This window comes from Muscardinus avellanarius, assembly GCF_963383645.1.
Source record: "Muscardinus avellanarius genome assembly, chromosome: 5".
Lineage (NCBI taxonomy): Eukaryota > Metazoa > Chordata > Mammalia > Rodentia > Gliridae > Muscardinus > Muscardinus avellanarius.
In genome coordinates, this window is record NC_137790.1 from 51,378,692 (window position 1) to 51,394,180 (window position 15,489).

The 15,489-nt window shown below is 37.9% G+C and overlaps 1 protein-coding gene across 5 annotated transcripts in view; it reads left to right on the forward strand.

Annotated features, from left to right (window-relative positions):
* Nucleotides 1-15,489, forward strand: part of CEP97 (centrosomal protein 97) — a gene marked incomplete at both ends in the record, with an annotated part of 120,360 nt that overhangs the window by 16,264 nt on the left and 88,607 nt on the right. For 3 of the 5 annotated variants that reach the window (XM_080696358.1, XM_080696357.1, XM_080696359.1), the window contains 2 exons: nt 2,994-3,069; nt 6,660-7,361. In XM_080696358.1, coding sequence (XP_080552484.1) covers nt 2,994-3,069; nt 6,660-7,361 — 778 coding nt within the window. Of the gene's footprint in view, nt 1-2,993; nt 3,070-6,659; nt 7,362-9,587; nt 9,618-15,489 lie in introns of those variants that run through there. The other 2 variants (XM_080696356.1, XM_080696355.1) reach the window with 2 other exon arrangements.

Genomic DNA, 15,489 nt, shown 5'->3' on the forward strand with positions numbered 1-15,489 from the left:
CTGCTGTGGTCACGACACTTTCCATGTCACTGTTGATTTACTTCTTTGTCTCCTACAATCTACTGAAAGCACATTGAGGTCACAGATTGTCATATGCATCTTCATCCTCAGCACAGCAGTTGGTACATAGATACAATGTCATAAAACATATTGAATGAACATGAGCTCTAAAGGCGTCCATAGGCTGGAAATGGTGGTGAGACAGGCTCACGGGTTTGAGGTAGCTCTCAGCAACTTAGCGAGACCCTGTTTCAAAATAAAAAATAAAAGGGCTGGAGGTGTAGTTAGAGGTAGAATGCAGCTGAGTTAAATCTCCAAACAAACAAACAAACAATCTATAATTCTAAACATAGAAAGATCCAGAAAATACAACAAACCTGGTTAAGTAAAAAGAAGTGAGGAAGCCTATATAGAACCCAATAGGTGACATAAGAATTAAATAAGAACAGGGATTCAAAAAGGACTAACATTCTGGAGCTACAGTAGGAATTCTTTCTTAATTTCATGCCTCATATTTTTGTGTGTGTGTGGTACTAGAGATTGAGTGCAGGGGCATTCTACCTCCATGCTACACTCCCAGCCCTATTTTATTTTTATTTTTAAACAGGGTCTCACTAGGTTGATGAGAGTCTCACTACTTGCTGAGGCTGGCCGTGAACTTGAGATACTTCTGTCTCAGCCTCCCAAGTACAGGGATTCCAAGCATGTGTCATCACGCCCAGCTCACATATTTTGCCAACTGCTAACCCAGGAAAATAAGGATTTTGTTAGTATTGTAGCTAGCAATATTTAATTAGTGTTATTGGGTGGGAAGAGGAGCAAGCAGCAAAGGAGACTGAGAGGGGACAGAGTGGGATTTTCAACAGGGGAACATGTTTCAGGAGAGATAAGAACCTTGGGATTGATAAATAGAGATTAGATTTAGCAATTGGAAGTTAGTGGTGACTGTATTAGTGACCTTCAGTTATAGTCTTAATTTCTATGATTTGCTAAATGTCCTTACAGAACTCAATTGTTCTATTTGTGGTTATGGGTTTTTATAGCAAAAGCCTACAGAGTAAAGTCATCAAGGAAAAACAGCACTAAGGAGGCTAGGTATAAGCTGGAAGTTGTCCTCTCAGCTGAGTTGCACATACAGGGCTTCATTCTCACACTACAATGTGTGACAGCATATACAAACTATTGCTAATCAGAGAAGCTCACTCGAGTGTTAGTGTCCAGAATTGTGTGTGTGTGTGTGTGTGTGTGTGTGTGTGTGTGTGTGTGTGTGTTATTGGGGATTGAACCCAGGAGTCATTCTACCTCTGAGTCATACCTCCAACCCTATTTTTTTGTTGTTGTTTTGAAACAGGATCTCCCTAAGTTGCTGAGGTTGGCCACAAACCTATGATCCTCTTGTCTTAGCCTCTCCAGTACTACAGGCATATGCCACTATGCCTGGGTCAGTGTTCAGAGTTATTATTGAGTGTAATATAGTCACATAGGGATTGAGTGACCTTAACTACGGAGACCTCAGGTTCCCTAGAGGTCAGACTGATACACCATGACTGTGGCCCTTAGTGAGCAACATAGGCATTCACTAGAAATCACATTGTTAGCATAAACTGTTGGGGGCCAAGACCCCAGATGTACAGAGATATTCACTTCAGGCAGGATATTCCAAGGACTTGGATATTATGTCTCAGGAGCCAGTCAAGGGCCAGTCTTATCTTTAGAGCATTGTAGGGCTTCAGCATCCCGTCCTTCTGAGTTAACCCTTTACTGCACAGTGACTTCCTGAGAACAGCTTCAATGGTATGTGTTGGGGATAGGGGAGAAAGGCCAGTTTGGAATAAGTTCTGTAGTGAGTGTTAGGTAGAAATTAAATGGGCGTGGTGACGCACGCTTGTAATCCCCACACTTGGAAGGCAGAGACAGGAGGATCGCACAGGTTTGAAGCCGCCCTCACTGGCTTTAGGATCGCACAGGTTCGAAGCCACCCTTGCTGGCTTTAAGAGATCCTGTTTCCGAATAAAAAAATACGAAAATGGGTCTGGGAGTGTAGCCTGGAGGTAGAAGGGTTTCCAGGAACCCCAGTACCACCAAAAAAATAAAAAATAAAGAAAGATATTAAAGGCCCTTAACTCAAGTGTGATCTTTAAATTTTTTGGAGGCTTTATTTATCTATTATTTATTTATTTATTTATTTATTTATTGGTGGTGGTACTGGGGGTGGAACCCAGAGGCTTTCTACCTCCGGGCTATACTCCCAGACCTTTTTTTCATATTTTATTTGGAAACAGGGTCTCACTAAATTGCTGAAAGCCTCACTAAGTAGCTGAGGCTGGCTTCGAACCCCTGTGATCCTCCTGTCTTAGCCTCCCAAGCGCAGGGATTACAAGCGTGCGCCACCACGCCTGGCTTTTGGAGGCTTTAAATAACCCCTTCTTTCTGTACCTTTTGACTCTTTGGTATGTTTTGTTGGAAAATTGGGGGTCAGCAAAGAGCCATTTGACATTTGACATTTTACTTTTTATCACTTTGTAGAAGTAATATCTGAATTTTAGTCACATCTCATTTAGCTTTTGCTTTGACTCATAGTTTAAAACTTAAGCTTTTAGCAGGGCGTGGTGAAGCATGTTTGTAATCCCTGCGCTTGGGAGGCTGAAACAGGAGGATTGCACAAGTTCAAAGCCAGCCTTGGCTACTTAGTGAGGCTCTCAGCAACTTAGTGAGACCCTGTTTCCAAATAAAGTATAAAAAAGGTCTGGGAGTATAGCCCGGAGGTAGAAAAGCCCCTGGGTTCTACCCTCAGTATCACCAAAAACAAAGAAACAAACAAACAAAAAAAAACCAAACTTAAGTTTTCAGATTGGATACTCTTAAAAGTACAAAAGATAAATTAGATTATTAATCTCTTTGCGTATGTTTGGTAGTTGTAACAGGAAGTACATGTTAAATCATGTTAAATCAGCTTTTCTTGCATCAGTAAATATACTTTGAATTATTTGTAGATTGAGAAAAGAAAGAGATGAAGAACAAGTTAAAAAATTTGTACAGGAAGAAGCTGTCAGATTCCTCTGGAACCAGGTAAATCCTCTCCTGCTGATTTCCCTAATATATGAACAAAGAAAAATTTTAGATTTATTGAGAAAATCATAGGTATGTTGAGCACCTTTCTTTCTGTGTTTTGTTTTCTTTTCTTTTCTTTTTGGGCTGCTGGGCATTAAACCCAGGGCCTTTCACACACACTAGGCAAGCACTCTGCCCCTGAGCCACATCTCCAGCTCTAAACATCCTTTCACAAGGTGTAAAGGGAGTGGTTTGTCTTCTTTTCCACTAACCATGAACTATAGGGACTAGGACAGTGAATTTTTGTCAGATTTACTTAATCTGTAGGAAAATGTTTTTATAATTCTGACAAAATCCATAAAGTAGCATAAAGTCAAAGGAAAAGTGACTTGATTGATGAATGTTGCTATAACTTTAAGAAATATAAAAAGCCTAATTTGAAGTATTATGTAGTTGTTTATCAGGAAAATTTGAATGTAAGGTGACTAAGATGGAATATGATGGTTACAGTGTGCATATACTAAAAAGTCTACATGAATGCTTAATGGAAAGGGCTTGAATCCTGTGACAGTAAACTTTAGGGACAGTGTAGGCAAATGGTTTTACTAATATTGTATCACGTCTTTTTTTTTTTCAGTACAAGCTACTTTCCCAGGACTATTTTTTATTCTTTATTATGAAACAGGGTCTTAGGGCCTCACCAAGTAGAAGTGTGTGCCACCACACCTGGCTCAATTTGGCGGGGGGGGTAGCATATGAGGATTGAACCCAGGGGCAGTCTACCTCTGAAGTACACCCCAAGCCCTATTTTATTTTTTATTTTAAAACAGGTCTCGCTAATTTACTGTGTGCTGCTCTTGAACTTGTGATTCTCTTATCTCTGCCTCCAGCTGAGATTATAGGTGTGCACCAACACACACAGCTTCACATCAGATATTTCTTTTTTTGTTGTAGTGGTCCTGGGGAGTAAACCCAACCTCTGACCTATACCCCCCAGCCCTTTTTCTTCCTCCTTCCTTCCTTCCTTCCTATCTATCTATCTATCTATCTATCTATCTATCTATCTATCTTTCTGTGGTACTGGGGCTTGAACCCAGGGGCATTCTACCTCCGAGCTACACCCCCAGCCCAATTTTTTAGAAAGATGGTCTCACTAAGTTGCAGAGGGCCTCACTAAGTAGCTGAGGCTGGCCTTTCCCTATTTTTTATTTTTATTTTTTATTTTATTTTTTGGTAGTACTGGAGGTGGAACCCAGAGGCTTTCTACTTCTGGACTATACTCCCAGACCTATTTTATATTTTATTTGGAAACAGGGTCTCACTAAGTTGTTGCGAGCCTCACTAAGTAGCTGAGGCTGGCTTCGAACCTGTGTGATCCTCCTGTCTCAACCTCCCAAGCGCTGGGATTACAAGGGTGCGCCACCACACCTGGCTTGCCCTATTTCTTAGAAACAGGGTCTCACTAAGTAGTGGAGGGCCTCACTAAGTAGCTGAGGCTGGCCTCAAACCTGCGACCCTCCTGTCTCAGCCTCCCAAGTACTGGAATTACAAGTATGTGCCATCATGCCTGACTTGTTTTTTATTTTGAAATAGGTTCTTGCTAGATTACTGACAGTCTTGCTAAATTGCTGAGGCTAGTCTTGAACCTGTGATCTTTCTGTCTCAGCATCCCAAGTACTGGGATTACAAGTGTGTATCACCTTGCCTGCCTATATCAAATATTTCTTGATGATATAGTTTTGGAAATATTTTTGTTTTTGTATATGGTACTAGGGATTGAACCCAGGGACATTCTACTTCTGAGCTATATCCCCAACCCTATTTTATTCTTTATTTTGAAATAGGATCTTTATTTTGAAACAGAAAGTTGTGGAGGGTTTCAAAAGTAGCTGAGGCTAGCTGTGAACCTGTGATCCTCCTTTTTTAGTCTCCCAAGTACTGGGATTACAAGCATATGCCACCAAACCTGGCTTGAAAATATTTTTATAAAATAATTTGTTATAATAGGATTTAATCTATAAAATTAAAAGTAATTACTGATTTTCAAGGTTTGTGTTGATTACCATCAGTAGGGGAATGGCTAAATAAATTAGACTAACAATATTCTAGAATACTGTGGAACAATTAAAAAGCTTAAAGGTAACAGCCTGAACTGACATGGAAAAATCTCCAAAATAAGTTTAGGGAATAACAGCAAAATACAGAGTTTAGAGTTTTACTTGATTTTTTAAAGCTCTCTCTCTGTGTATTTGGAAGTACATAAGAAAAGATTTGACCTGGGCATGATAGTGCATGCCTGTAATCCCAGTACTTGGGAGATAAGACAGAAGGATCACAGGTTTGAGGCCAGCCTCAACAACTTAATGAGGTTGTTAGCAATTTAAGGACACCCTGTTTCAAAATAAAAAATAAGACAGAGCCTGGTATGGTAACGCATGCCTGTAATCTCAGTACTTGAGAGGCTGAGACCGGAGGATCGCAGGTTTGAGATCACCTTCAGCAACCTTGTGAGGCCCTCTACAACTTAGTGAGACCCTGTTTCAATATAAAAAATAAAATAGGCTAGGGTATGGAGCTCAGAGGTAGAATGCCTCTGGGTTCAATCCCCAGTACCACCAAAAGTAAAATTAAATTAAATTAAAATAGGTGGTTTATCTCAGAAAGAATGCCCCTGAGTTCAATACCCAGCACTACACACACAAAATCTGGAAAAAAGCATATTAACCAGCTTTTTAAACATTTTGAGTTGTGTGTGTGTGTGTGTGTGTGTGTGTGTGTGTGTGTGTCGCTGGTTGGTGATTGAACCCAGGGGCATTCTGTGGAAACAGGCTCTCACTAAATTGCTAAGAGCCTCACTAAGTTGCTAAGGCTGGCTTTGAATTTATAATCCTCCTATTTCATCCTCCTAAATGCTGGGATTACAGGTGTGCACCACTGTGCTTGGCTGAGTCAAGTTTTTTTTGAAGTTTTTTTAAGCTCTTACTGGGAACCTAGCACAATCTGAGAACCATGCTACTAAATTACATGCCTGATTTCATTTAATTGTTAAGAACTATGCAATTGGGACTATGTTTTTTATTTCACGGTGACAGTTGAGGCTCAGAGGCTCAGAGTTTAAACAACTTGCCCAAGGTCACACAGATTGTAAGCAGCAAAACTAAAATATACACTGGCTCTGTTGAGTCCAGGTCTGACTGTGGAGCCCAAGTTCTCGGCCAGCCTGGTTTAGGCTGAGGGTGCTCTGGATAAAATATAGGGGATCAGGCAGTTTTTAATTCTAGCTCTACCATTTACCAACTTTATTGGAAAAAAATTCAAAGGACAATTTAAAAATAGACATGATTTTTGGCAGTTATGAAGGAGACTGAGACAGGAGGATCAGAGGTTCAAGGACAGCCTCAGCAAGTAGTGAGATTCTCGTTAACCTAGGGAGACCCTGTTTCCAAAAAAGAAATAGAATTGGGCTGGGAGTATAGCTCAAAGGTAGAATGCCTCTGAGTTCAATCCCCAGTAACTTACACACACACACACACACACACACACACACACACACACACACACAGGCATGATTTTTATTTTATATTAAAAGTGTATCTTCTGACTTACAGGTAAGGTCTCTGCAAGCCTGGCAACAGACAGTGGACCAGCATCTCCTTTCCTGGCATACTGACGTTCCTCCTGTATCAAGTACTCTGGTGCCATCTACACCTCCAGCGTTCACCCCAAATCAGGAGCCCTCTTCTGACCATACTTCTGATTGGTTCATTGCTCATGATGAAGTTCAAGAGAAATCTTTACCAGAATTTCCAGACTCTGGTTTTCATTCCTCCCTAACAGAACAAGTTCATTGTCTGCAGGATTCTTTGGATTTTGAAAAAAGTTCCACAGAAGGTAGTGAAAGCTCCACAATGGGGAATTCCATTGACACAGTCAGATACGGCAGAGAGCCAAATGTAGGGGATGTTAGTAAAGAACATGGCGGCTGGAGTAAGGACAGCTCGAACAATGAGCAGGATAATGATCTGCTAGAACAATATTTAACTTCTGTTCAGCAGCTAGAGGATGCTGATGAGAGGACAGATTCTGATGAAGGGACAGGAGATAGTAAGCCTCACATAGCTTGTTCCCTGGAAAAGTTAGAGGCTTTGTCTGACAGTGCCTCCGTAGGTGAGATTCACAGCATATCTCCCACTTTGCAAGATGAAATCACCCAGTCATCAGAGAATTGTAAATTAAACACAGAAGTTCAAGGACAGCAGCCCGAATGTGATTCCACATTTCAGGTATTGCATGTTGGTGTTACTGTATAATATGTCCAGTTTTTTGGGATGTTGAAATTCATTTGCATTTTCTGAAGACTTGTTTTCAGTTGTTTTTTTTTTGAAGGGGAATAACACCCCTCTCATTTTGTTACTATTATATAAAATTTGTATTCTTGTCTCATATTTTTCAGATTCTAGATGCTAAGCTGAGTCTTAATTTGATTTCACTACATTTTAGCTATAATGTATGTACCAAACTATTTATATTGAAAGCTGTATGCACTTTATTTCTCAACAACTGCATCAATAATATTATTTATGTAATCGCTTCCTTTCAATAAACTAGGATTTCTTACAGAAAATAGAAAATTTTACCTTAATGATATAAATAGCAGAATTTGGTTCTTCTATTCCAAAGAAACTAATTATATAATAAGCAATGGTATATGTTAAAATGAATATAAATGACATCGATGAGGGTTGTTACTGAAATTTTCTAACAGCATTCTTAGAGTAAGAACATGTTTTTAAAGCTTTTTTCTCCCTCTGAGTCAAGAAAAGCCTTATAAGCAAATTTAGGAAGAAAAATAAAATTATAGGATCCTTTTTTTTCTCCATTTTGGAGCTGGGAATTGAACCCAGGACCTTGAGCATGCTAGACATGTGTCCCACTGAGCTGTCTTCCCTACCCCATTTCTTAGATTTTAGGATTCTTAGATGGGATGACTGAATTGTTTCTTGGAAAACTTTAGTCAATCTCATGCATGAGTTTTAACATATGAAGTAAAGTGTTTCATCCAGGATTAAAAATAAGCTTACTTAGAGAGGCAGTACCAGAGTATTTCTCTTTGATGTGAAGAAAGGAGGTGCTAGGCTCCATTCACTTGAAATAATACTACTGCAAATGTTTGTCTTTCATTGGGTACTCCTTTACCTTGCAGGTAAGCATTTATGTGCCAGTATGTTGCCAGAAATTAATGTACATTTGTCTTCTGTGTTCCTGCTTATATTTCCATACGTATTTCAGCAGAAGGTTCAAAGCCACTCACTTTACTTTTGACTTCTGCCACATAGTAAAGAACATTTAAAAAATATTAGTGTCAGAATATGAATGATTTTTTAAAGAACTGTTTTCTGTCTAATCTTTAAAGAGTGCCACATTTGAGATAGTTCAATGGTGGTTAAGAAAAAATAAGCCTCACTTTATTGTTAAAAAAGGATATGTAAGCCGGGTGTGATGACGCGCGCTTGTAATCCCAGCTCTTGGGAGGCTGAGACAGGAGGATTACACAGGTTCAAAGCCAGTTTCCGCTACTTAGTGAGGCTCTCAGCAACTTAGTGAGACCCTGTTTCCAAATAAATTATAAAATAGGGCTGGGGGTGTAGCTCAGAGGTAGAATGGCTTTGGGTTCCATCCCCAGTACCACAAAAAAAAAAAAAAAAAAAAAAGGATATGTAGGAAGCGTGGTGGCACACGCTTGTAATCCCAGTACTTAGGAGGCTGAGACAGGAGGATTGCAGGTTTACAGCCAGCCTCAGCTACTTAATGCGTCCCTCTGCAACTTGGTGAGACCCTGTTTCAAAGTAAAGAATAAAAAAATAGGGCAGTGGGTGTAGCTCAGAGATAGAATGCCGTATCGGTAACTTCAGGAAGGAATAATATATGTTGAATGTTGTAGGTAGATTCATTAGTAGATTAGTAGATTCATCAGGAATAATCTTTGGAAGTTTGGTATTTTAATCTGTTAGGGTGTTCTAATATCATTGGACAACATATATCTGACTTTTTCTAGACTATGTACATGTAGCTATTTAAAACAATGGCAATACCTAAGTGTTCTCTAGTTTAGGTGCTAAATATCTATTCATTATTCTGTTAAAGTTATTAAGTCCCCTTCTTGGAACTTTTATAAAATTTTTGATCCTTGAGAAATGAAGTTGAGGATCATATGGTACATTTGGTTGATAGTTAGAAACATCTTTCCAGTATAGTCAAGTACATTTTTCTTGGTTTATAAATCTGTAGCACTCAGGTTGAGAAGACTTAGATTGCATTTTCAGGAATCTAGAATCCCTTGAAAAGGAAAGGGTTTCTGTCTCTTATAAACAAAACAGCAGTCTTGCCTTCAGAAGGATTTTCGTAGTGAAGTATGTTTAACATTGAATGCATGTTAAATAAAAATTGAATTTTTAACTTTTTGAATAATGCTAGTTAATCTTTTATGAATAATTTTAAATTTCTTCTTATATATACCCTATTTTTCTATTTTACAGTTAAGTGCCTCCTTTGCTGCCCGTAGTTAGACAAAGAAAAACCAATTTGCACTGCACTAGTACCAAAATACTGCTTTGTGGTACATTGATTTTTCAGAAAAGCTGCCGAAATGTCATGATTCAGTATTACACAAGTCAGTTCCTGCTAACATCTTCTCTTTTTTTAAGTAATGGCAAATACAGCGAAATTCATTGAATCATCAGCATGTCAACAGGATTAGCTTTTTTACCTTTAGCTTGCTTCTCTAGTTCATTAATAATAGTATTCAACTTACTTGTATAAGAAATTTGGCAGAATATGATAGTTATTAATATTCTGCTATTGTATTAAAAAGTACAATAATTTTAAGAAGTCTTCTTTTAACTACACAGAGAATCTCGAATATAGGTAGAATGAAAATAATATAAATTAGCTGGGGGGGGGTGCATGTTTATAATCCCAGTACATGTGAGGCTGAGACGGGAATAGCTTAGGTTCAAAGGCAGTCTCAGCAGTGTAGCAAGATTGAGCAATCTAGCAAGACCTTGTTTCAAAAACAAAAAGGGCTGGAGGTGTAGCTCAGAGGTAGAACTGGGTTCAGTCCTCATTGTTACCACAAAAAAAGTAAATTTGAATGTTGAAAAACTGAAGCATAGACCATAAATTTTAATAGATTTATAATGTAAAATTAATCTATATAACTAAGATATTTGGTTTTGACTCTGTGGCCTAATCATTAGTTTGGTTAAAGAGGGATTGAGTTGGATAAGGTTTGGGAAGGTGAGCTTTGAGCATGGTCTTTCGTCTTTTTCTAGCTGGAGAGGTTTTGTTTGTTGTGCTATTTATTTTACAGCACTTCTCTTGATTTATGAAAGTTTCATACTAACATAATATGTAAAATTTTCTCATGAGAAGCTGAATTTTACTATATTTTATCTTCAGTTCTGTAGAACAACAAATGTTAATGTTTTAACTTTCCTGGTATGCAGAAAACTTTAGTCATGGCTGTTGATACTCAGTTGATTTGGTTTTGTAAGTTTGATTATAAAAGACATCAAAATATGCATTCGTAGGAAAATGTTTATTTAGCTGCATAGTTGTTTGTATATATGTAAATATTTTTAATAATGTGGGTGCCATTCTTGAATGTGTGATATTCCTTAATTTTTTGTTTGTTTTAGATATACAGATACCATAATAGTGTATTTTTCTGTTATCTTCTAAAGATTACTATGTGTGTGTGTGGGGGGGTGGGTTGAACCCAGGAGTGCTTCACCACTGAGTTAAACTCCCAGCCCTTTTTATTTTATTTTTTTATATTGAGACAGTTGTCTAGGCTGGCTTCAAACTTGCAAGTCCTCCTATCTAGCTTCTCAAATTCTTGGATTACAGGTATGTGCCATTAAGAGCCCAGCTAGACTTGTTCTACTTTTTTGTGTCTATGTGGTACTGGGGATTGAACCCAGGGGCATTCGATTCTACCTCTGTTACAGCCCCAGCCCTATTTTCTTAAATTTTTTTTTTCATGGCACTGGGAATGGAACCCAGGGCCTTTCTACCTCCGAGCTATACTCCCAGACCTATTTTATAATTTATTTGGAAACAGTCTCACTAAGTTGCTGAGAGCCTCACTAAGTAGTTGAGGCTGGTTTCGAACCTGTGTGATTCTCCTTTTTCAGCCTCCCAAGCACAGGGATTACAAGTGTGCACCACCACGCCTGGCTGTTTTTGTTTTGTTTTGTTTGTTTTGTTTTGTTTTAACTTTTGAAACAGGTTCTCACTAAGTTGTGAAGGGCCTTGCTAAGCTAAATTACTGAGGCTGGCCATGAAACTTAAATCCTCCTGTCTCAGCTTCCCAAGTACTGGGATTACAAGTGTGTGCTGCCACACCCAGCTCTAATTTTACTTTTGATGAAGGTTTTCAGGAAAATACAGGCTCTAGATATTATGTATCACTTTTGTATGTTTCTTGTGCAGTCTTAAAATTGAATTTATAAAATGAATAATATAAAATATAATTTTTTCTGGAGAATTAAGGCAATAAAAAAGGAAAATATAGACTGAGTTTGGTCAATTTCCCATTCATAAAGGGAAAAAAGAGACTTTATTGTTTAATGCATATTCTTTTATGCCACAGCCCTTATTAAAAGGTACTTATGAAGCCGGGAGTGGTGGCACAGACTTGGAATCCCAGTATTTGGGAGGCGGAGACGGAAGATCACAGTTTGTGGACAGCCTTAGCTACTTAGGTCTTTTGCAACTCAGTGAGACCCTATTTCAAAAATCAAAGAATAAAAAAATACAGGGCTGAGGATGTAACTCAGAGGTAGAATGTCCCTGAGTTCCATCCCCAGTACCACACACACACACACACACACACACACAAAAGTATTTATAATATAATAACTAAAAAAACCTTTTTATTGTTTGAGTCAGAGTCTTGCTCTGTTGCTATTACTTTCATTGATCAAGCCTATCATGTTATATTAAAATTAAAAATCAAAGCCAGGCATGATGACTCATGCTTGTAATCCCAATACTTGGGAGGCTGAGACAAGAGAATCTCAGGTTCAAAGCCAGCCTCAACAACTTAGTGAGGCTGTCAGTAACTTAGCAAGACCCTCTTCCAAATAAAAAAATAAAATAGGGCTGGGGCTGTAGCTCAGAGGTAGAATGCCCCTGTGTTCAATCCCCACTACCCCTCCAACTCCCCTCCACACACAAACTTAAAGGTCAAAAAAGTGATCCCCACAGCTTTGGAGGAAAATAGATCCTTGTCTTTTTAAATAATTTTTTAAAATCTGTAAATGATAGTGAACTTTAATTCTTCTATTGGTTTTAGTGATAACAGTAATCATTTTGTAGTGGCTTTGTTCATGTTCTAACAAATTTCTTTGAGTGCTCCCCCTTCACCTGCCCCACTTCTCGGTGCTAGGGATTGAACCAAGGGCCTTGTACCTGTGAAGAAAGTGCCCTACCACCGATCTGTAGCCCCAGACTCATGTTTTATAATACTTTTAATGCTGACAATAAGAGTTTAAGATAATTTGATTTTTGACTATTTTTAGATTTCTCCTTAATTTGATTGTAGAAATAGATGATTTAAAGTAGTTAAAGTCTGTTTTATGAAGGTTTAATATTTGATATTGTACTTATTTAATTTGTATTTGATCTTTAATTTTAAATAAAAGTTTTATACTTTTGAGTGTTTCATCCTTTATTTCAGTAGTGAATAGTAATGGTGGTTATTCATGGATTACAAATATAACTGTACTGAGGAAGTTCTAGAATATTGTCATTATATAAGTGAATTTACAACAGAGTAGTTCTGGCCTTGTGTAAATGGATATGAAGCAAAAGGAATGCTCATCTAGCTTTATTCAGTGTGGGTTCTGTACCTCCAGGATTCTCACTGGAATTCTCTGGGTGAGGAGAATAATATCACTCAAAGAGCACAGATGCCCCATGTCGGGTGCTGGTGAGGAGGGTGAGGGCTGAAAGTGTTAGGGGTAAGCTTCATTTCTACCTATAGATGGTTACTGAGTCAAAAAATTAGAGTGAAGAATTGTAAAATATGACATCTATATACTATAAATGTTAAAATATCTGTATTGAGATAAAACTGACCTATAGTAAGTCATACATATTTAAGATGAGGATTTGATAAATATTAATACATAAGTGCCTATGAAATCATCATAACTTTAATAAACATTTATTACCACTAAAAAGTCTCTCATTCTCTTCATAACATCTTCTGTCTGGTTTCTTTTCCTCAGCATAAATATTTTGAGATTCATGTGACTTTTTTTATTGCTAAATACATTTGCCAAAATATATCCATTTATCTGCTGAGACATTTGAGTTGTTTCCAGGTAGCAATCAAAAGAGCATGGTTTTGGCATAAGACCAGACATATAAATCAATAGAACAGAATATAAAGCCTCAAAATAACCCCATATGTCTAAAGTCAACTAATTTTTTACAAGGGTGCTAAAAAAGTCATTTTAATAAATGGAAAAATATACATCCACATATAGTGATGCTAGACCCTCATCTGTTATCATTTACAAATGTCAACTAAAAATGGGTCAAAGAGCCAGGTGTGATAGCACACGCTTGTGATTCCAGCATTTGGGAGGCTGAGACAAGAGGATCTGGGTTCGTGGACAGCCTCAGCTTCTAAGGGAGGCCCTCTGCAACTCAGTGAGACCCTGTTCCAAAATAAAGAGTATAAAATAGGGCTAGGAGTGTAGCTCAGAGGTAGAATGCCCCTGGGTTTCATCCTCAGTACTGCAAAATAAATAAATAATAAGAATGGGTCAAAGACTTAAATGTAAGTCCCAAAACTATGGAACTACTAGAAGAAAACAAAATATTTTAGGACATGAGAATAGGCCAGGATTTTTCTTTTTTTTTAAATAAGACCTCCAAAACACCAAAAATGAGCAAAAATAGACAAATGAGATTGCATGAAACTGAGAAGCTCTGCACGGCAAGGAAACAATCATCAGAGTGAATAGACTCTATGAAATGGGAAAAAGCATTTGCTAACTGTCCATCTGACAACGAGTTAATATGCTGAAATACAAGGAACTCAAAAACTCAACAGCAAAATAAAACACTAACAACAATAACAACAACAACAAAATTTTTTTAAAAATAAGCAAAAGCCAGGCATGGTGGTGCACACTTGTAATCTCAGTACTTGAAGGATCGCAGGTTCAAAGCCAGCTTCAACTACTCAGATTGTCAGAAACTTAGTGGGATGGCCCCAAGTTTCAATCCCTAGTAACACACACACACACACACACACACACACACACACACACACACACACTAAAAAAGGGCAATAGGCCTAAATAGACATTTCTTGGAAGAAGACTTAAAAATGGCCAACTGATCTATGCAAAAATGCTCAACATTACTAATCAAGGAAATTAAAATAAAAATCACACAATGAGATATCTCAACCCATATATCTAATATAACTATAATTCACTATTTCACACTTCAGTTTCTTTAAAATGGAGTGAGAACTTGAAAGCATTTATAAAACCATTTCAATTTAGAATACTTCTAAATTTTTATAATTTCTCCTTCTGGCCCTTTATAATTTTCATGTCATCCTAACTCAGTTGTAGATTATTTTTGTTTTACTTTTTTTTTTTTTTTTTTTTGGTGGTACCGGGGGTGGAACCCAGAGGCTTTCTACCTCCAGGCTATACTCCCAGACCTATTTTATACTTTATTTGGAAACAGGGTCTCACTAAGTTGCTGAGAGACTCACTAAGTAGCTGAGGCTGGCTTTGAACCTGTGTGATCCTCCTGTCTCAGCCTCCCAAGCGCGGGGATTACAAGTGTGCGCCACCAAGCCCGGCTCTGTTTTACTCTTTTAAACAGTACACTTTTGAGTTTTTCTAAAGCACTCAACTTTTATTTTATTTTATTTATTTTGGTGGTACTGAGGTTCCTGGAAGCCCTTCTACCTCCGGGCTATACTCCCTGACCTATTTTATATTTTTATTTGGAAACAGGGTCTCTTAAGCCAGTGCAGCTGGCTTCAAACCTGCGCAATCCTCCTGTCTCCACCTCCCAAGAGCGGGGATTACAAGTGTGTGCCACCACGCCTGGCAAAAGCACTCAACTTTTAGAATATTATGAGTATTTTATCTTTTTTACACTTTATTTCAAAGCTTCATATAGTTTGTAATTAGAGTATATGTTTACAATAACATAACTAGTATAAATTGATTTGGAATCAAATGTAGTTCAGTGGGAGAGTGCTTTCCTAGCACAAGTGAGACCCTGGGTTCAATCCCTACTACAACAAACAGTAAAACAAGCAAACACATTGTACAAAAAGTACAAGAGCATTGTACTCTACTTGGTGAATTTGTTTCTTATAGGAATACAGGTCAC